This window comes from Saccoglossus kowalevskii, chromosome 1 (genome assembly GCF_978046115.1).
Source record: "Saccoglossus kowalevskii chromosome 1, keSacKowa6.1, whole genome shotgun sequence".
NCBI lineage: Eukaryota > Metazoa > Hemichordata > Enteropneusta > Harrimaniidae > Saccoglossus > Saccoglossus kowalevskii.
Genome location: NC_140641.1, coordinates 2,057,840 through 2,064,219, shown reverse-complemented (window position 1 = coordinate 2,064,219; position 6,380 = coordinate 2,057,840). Strand labels below are relative to the sequence as shown.

The window sequence follows — 6,380 nt, the reverse complement described above, 5'->3', positions numbered from 1 at the left end:
TACTCAAATGATAACAGTAATGACACTGTATATAACACTATATAGAGAGGTAGAATGTCTTATTCTAATGATAACAGTGATGTCACTGTATATAACAATGTATAGAGGGGTAGAATGACTCACTCAAATGGTAACAGTGATGTCACTGTATATAACACTGTTTAGAGCAGTAGAATGTCTTACTCTAATGATAACAGTGATGTCACTGTATATAACACTGTATCGAGCAGTAGAATGTCTTATTCTAATGATAACAGTGATGTCATTGTATATAACACTGTATAGAGGTGTAGAATGTCTAATTCAAATGATAACAGTGATGTCACTGTATATAACACTGTATAGAGGTGTAGAATGTCTTACTCTAATGATAACAGTGATGTCACTGTATATAACACTGTATAGAGGGGTAGAATGTCTTACTCTAATGATAACAGTGATGTCACTGTATATAACACTGTATAGAGGTGTAGAATGTCTAATTCAAATGATAACAGTGATGTCACTGTATATAACACTGTATAGAGGTGTAGAATGTCTTACTCTAATGATAACAGTGATGTCACTGTATATAACACTGTATAGAGGGGTAGAATGTCTTACTCTAATGATAACAGTGATGTCACTGTATATAACACTGTATAGAGGGGTAGAATGTCTTACTCTAATGATAACAGTGATGTCACTGTATATAACACTGTATAGAGGTGTAGAACGTCTAATTCAAATGATAACAGTGATGTCACTGTATATAACACTGTATAGAGGGGTAGAATGTCTTACTCTAATGATAACAGTAATGTCACTATATATAACACTGTATAGAGGGGTAGAATGTCTTACTCTAATGATAACAGTGATGTCACTGTATATAACACTGTATAGAGGTGTAGAACGTCTAATTCAAATGATAACAGTGATGTCACTGTATATAACACTGTATAGAGGGGTAGAATGTCTTACTCTAATGATAACAGTGATGTCACTGTATATAACACTGTATAGAGGGGTAGAATGTCTTACTCTAATGATAACAGTGATGTCACTGTATATAACACTGTATAGAGGTGTAGAATGATTTACTCTAATGGTAACAGTGATGTCACTGTATATAACAATGTATAGAGGGGGAAAATGTCTTACTCTAATGATAACAGTGATGTCACTGTATATAACACTGTATAGAGGTGTAGAATGATTTACTCTAATGGTAACAGTGATGTCACTGTATATAACAATGTATAGAGGGGGAAAATGTCTTACTCTAATGATAACAGTGATGTCACTGTATATAACACTGTATAGAGGGGTAGAATGTCTTACTCTAATGATAACAGTGATGTCACTGTATATAACACTGTATAGAGGTGTAGAATGATTTACTCTAATGGTAACAGTGATGTCACTGTATATAACAATGTATAGAGGGGGAAAATGTCTTACTCAAATGATAACAGTGATGTCACTGTATATAACACTGTATAGAGGTGTAGAATGATTTACTCTAATGGTAACAGTGATGTCACTGTATATAACACTGTATAGAGGGGTAGAATGTCTTACTCTAATGATAACAGTGATGTCACTGTATATAACACTGTATAGAGGGGTAGAATGTCTTACTCTAATGATAACAGTGATGTCACTGTATATAACACTGTATAGAGGTGTAGAATGATTTACTCTAATGGTAACAGTGATGTCACTGTATATAATAATGTATAGAGGGGGAAAATGTCTTACTCTAATGATAACAGTGATGTCACTGTATATAACACTGTATAGAGGTGTAGAATGATTTACTCTAATGGTAACAGTGATGTCACTGTATATAACAATGTATAGAGGGGTAGAATGTCTTACTCTAATGATAACAGTGATGTCACTGTATATAACACTGTATAGAGGGGTAGAATGTCTTACTCTAATGATAACAGTGATGTCACTGTATATAACACTGTATAGAGGGGTAGAATGTCTTACTCTAATGATAACAGTGATGTCACTGTATATAACACTGTATAGAGGGGTAGAATGTCTTACTCTAATGATAACAGTGATGTCACTGTATATAACACTGTATAGAGGGGTAGAATGTCTTACTCTAATGATAACAGTGATGTCACTGTATATAACACTGTATAGAGGGGTAGAATGTCTTACTCTAATGATAACAGTGATGTCACTGTATATAACACTGTATAGAGGGGTAGAATGTCTTACTCTAATGATAACAGTGATGTCACTGTATATAACACTGTATAGAGGGGTAGAATGTCTTACTCTAATGATAACAGTGATGTCACTGTATATAACACTGTATAGAGGGGTAGAATGTCTTACTCTAATGATAACAGTGATGTCACTGTATATAACACTGTATAGAGGGGTAGAATGTCTTACTCTAATGATAACAGTGATGTCACTGTATATAACACTGTATAGAGGGGTAGAATGTCTTACTCTAATGATAACAGTGATGTCACTGTATATAACACTGTATAGAGGGGTAGAATGTCTTACTCTAATGATAACAGTGATGTCACTGTATATAACACTGTATAGAGGGGTAGAATGTCTTACTCTAATGATAACAGTGATGTCACTGTATATAACACTGTATAGAGGGGTAGAATGTCTTACTCTAATGATAACAGTGATGTCACTGTATATAACACTGTATAGAGGGGTAGAATGTCTTACTCTAATGATAACAGTGATGTCACTGTATATAACACTGTATAGAGCGGTAGAATGTCTTACTCTAATGATAACAGTGATGTCACTGTATATAACACTGTATAGAGTAGTAGAACGTCTAATTCAAATGATAACAGTGATGTCACTGTATATAACACTGTATAGAGGGGTAGAATGTCTTACTCTAATGATAACAGGGGTAGTACACATACGCCATTCATGCTGAGTATTACTAATTTATTAGTTGTATTTCCATTTCACAAAATTCATATCATGACATCAGCTTAGTGTTTGCGACTAGTGAAATTCACTAGCACTGTCAAATAAATGGTATTTCATAAATATTGCTGTGAGGTAAATATACAATTAAATATAATTAGCACATGTTCAATTAACTTAATTGTTAAATTATTTAATTTAGTTTCGTTTTTAAATGTTTTTCGAGTCTCAATGCATTGTAAGTTAACCGTACCCGTAGACTGTACATGTTACGCGGCTCCAACTGCAATAATTTCATAGTCCGTTCTTAGTTGGTTAAGTTTAGCCGCATATCCTGTATTTTACTGTTTAGTTCTTTGCCTCTCTGCATGTGTGACGTCATACATGTTTGTTGAAGGTAGACGAGTAGAGTGGCTTCTATGTGTGTTTCAATCGACTTAGAAGTAGATATCTGCGGGTTATTGGCATCATTAAGACATCTAAGAACTTCTCATCGTGATAATGCTCAATACGCCTATGTCGTATAAGATTTCGCTGAGTACCCAACAACACTCCACACGATGAACACTTGTAGGGTGTTTTCCACAAACGATACGTATCCCGCGATGCTCTGCTGTTATCGCTTTCTGTATCACTGAGCTCTTCATCGTCGCTAGAGGACGCTTTCATTGTACCCTGTGCACTTCCCAGACTTACCACAGATTCAGTTTCCATTATCCCTAAAGTCGGACTTGTCTCGAGGCGGTCAAGGACAGGAGGCATAAATGCTTTTATATGCACTTTTTTGTGCCGTTCCAGATTACTTTTGTGACTAGTTGCATAGCCACATAATTCGCAGCTGAACTCCTTTTGTCCGCTGTGAACCGTCAGATGTCTTTTAAGCAATGCTTTGCGGCAAAAGTTTTTCCGGCACACGGTGCAGTTATATCCTTCCCGATGTTTTGATTGAATGTGTTTTCTGAGTTCAGCTTTGCTACTGAACTCCAAGCCACAGCATTCAAGTTTTTTCTCGCATAATTCGTGCATAGTATTGATATGTCTTTTCAGATTGTTTCTTCGGTTTGTTTCGTAACCACAGTCGGAGCATCTGTAGGTCCGCCGTGTCACCTGCATGGTGTCCAATGTGTGTAATTCGTGCAAGGGTGTTTTAATATCAACTGGAAAAAGCTTTCCAAGATCAGCGAGATCTGGCGGAGAGGATGACATTGGGGGCTGGCAAATAGTGTCATGGTACGAAGATGCCAATTCCGTCAAAGACATTTCCATTGCTTGGAACATGATGTTTACATCCAGTGGGGCACGTTATGACTGACTGCGCCTGTCAATTATAACATAAGAAAACAAATGATCACTGCAAAATAATATGAAACCATATACACAAATTCGTGTTCTAAGCAAGTGAAACCATATACACAAATTCGTGTTCTAAGCAAGTGAAACCATATACACAACAATTCGCACACAGTTAAACTATACTGTTTTATATCTGCCATTGCAGCTTCGCGACCAAACAATTTTCCCTTCAGATCTCACGCAAGTTATGCTATGCGTATATGAACCAAGTTCAGCAAAGTAGCCGCCCATCCATCTTAAATTGTTTTGAGATCTTCTCTGTACTTCACACTAAGCAAGTAAACAACCGTCAATAAAGACAATATTGTCAGCACGGTGAATGCACTTTGTTCACAGCCTTTATTCAACAAAGCATTGCCTTTCAATGTCTCCCTATTCATATCAGCAGAACCGCAATAAAACCAATGGTTAGTGTAATTGAATGGAACTGCTGAAACCATCCCAGTTGACCACAACCACCACAACAACACCAGCAGCGTTTCAATGCCACAACCTGTTTCATGGTTTCTTTATTTGTGTTACTGGACTTATTGATCATGTGACGCAGTTTATCTGATCCGGCCCATGGCGATTCATTCCTCGAAATCCTAGCAGTTTTCATTACTATGGCTCATCACTATACAAGCTTAACATAATCTCAGATATAACTACCCAAATCCATCTAATCAAATGTCCATCAAATCAATTCAACGAAATGACGATCAAATAGTTCCAATCAAATCAATTAATAAATCAAAATCTATATTCAAACAAATTACTATTAAATCAATCCAATGACTATCAAATCAATTCAATCAAATGATGTGTTCGGCTGGCATTCTTATTACAATAACAGTGTACCACAGCGAAATGAATATAAGTCATGTTTTAATACTTGATTGAACTAGATGTGCTTGTTCGGGTTTATGTGTCTCGTATCGAACTACATGCTTGCTCAGGCGTGAGCGTCTCGTATGGAACTAGATTCACTTGCTCAGACTGGGTCGACTCATATGGAACTAGAATTCACTTGCTCAGACTGGGTCGACTCGTATGCAACTAGATTCACTTGCTCAGACTGGGTCGACTCGTATGCAACTAGATTCACTTGCTCAGACTGGGTCGACTCATATGGAACTAGAATTCACTTGCTCAGACTGGGTCGACTCGTATGCAACTAGATTCACTTGCTCAGACTGGGTCGACTCGTATGCAACTAGATTCACTTGCTCAGACTGGGTCGACTCGTATGCAACTAGATTCACTTGCTCAGACTGGGTCGACTCGTATGCAACTAGATTCACTTGCTCAGACTGGGTCGACTCGTATGCAACTAGATTCACTTGCTCGGACTTCCCGTTCACTGAACATTGACTGACAATACATGCATTATAGTGTCATCTTTTGGGGACAGGCCATGACAGGTATTCCATTAATGTAAGGAGGTCAAATAAGGACACCATAACACGTACCACACCTTAAAGTAAAAGTGAACACCGTTCCCATGTAGAAGATCTAAAAAATCCTTATATGAAACAAATATAAGTACACTTATATAAAGTGCACTCTAGGTGTATTGAGTTTATCTACAGACACACTCTAGTGAGGTGTACGATTTCTTAGTAAACCCCGACAACAATTGAAAGATTGCTTATGCTCGACTGAAAGGAATAGTTATTTTTACTACTTACACAGTGAGATCACGACCTCAAATAGAGTCTCATCTCGATGTACAGTGGTGAGTTTGTATCCAACACATGGAGACAGTGGTACTGTAGCGCAGATCAACTTACATCGTTACTTAGTGCACACGACAGCACTCGACAGAACTGCCCAGCTAGGGACGTTTTCCTATGAGGACACTATTTATAGTTGGCTGCACTGGGTTCAGGGCATTGTGTCTTTTCAGATAGTCGATCAATTGAGAGCAGCGTATAATGAAGACTCGTATTGTCGTGTTTGTACCTCCCTCTCTAGTCAGGTTCAGGACCACTGAACCGCAACAATGGAGTCACCAATAGTTTCTGTCAAACGCATTCCATGGGCTTCCATCACTCTTTGTGAAATATTGGACAATAATCAAGAAGGGTTCAAGTATGGATAAGAATTGCTGGATAGCAAGTTTACAC

At 37.4% G+C, this 6,380-nt stretch overlaps 1 protein-coding gene across 1 annotated transcript; it reads right to left on the bottom strand.

Annotated features, from left to right (window-relative positions):
- Positions 1-3,336: 3,336 nt before the first annotated feature.
- On the bottom strand, positions 3,337-6,106 carry LOC146750313 (uncharacterized). The gene is made up of 2 exons (XM_085502898.1): positions 5,943-6,106; positions 3,337-4,237 (listed from the first exon to the last, which is right to left on the bottom strand). The coding sequence occupies exon 2, from the start codon at positions 4,195-4,197 to the stop codon at positions 3,337-3,339; it is 861 nt and encodes a 286-aa protein (XP_085359024.1). The 5' UTR covers positions 4,198-4,237; positions 5,943-6,106.
- Positions 6,107-6,380: the final 274 nt, after the last annotated feature.

Excerpts from the sequence above, each read along its gene's own strand:
- LOC146750313 (XM_085502898.1), bottom strand. The coding sequence starts at position 4,197 with ATGTTCCAAGCAATGGAAATGTCTTTGACGGAATTGGCATCTTCGTAC.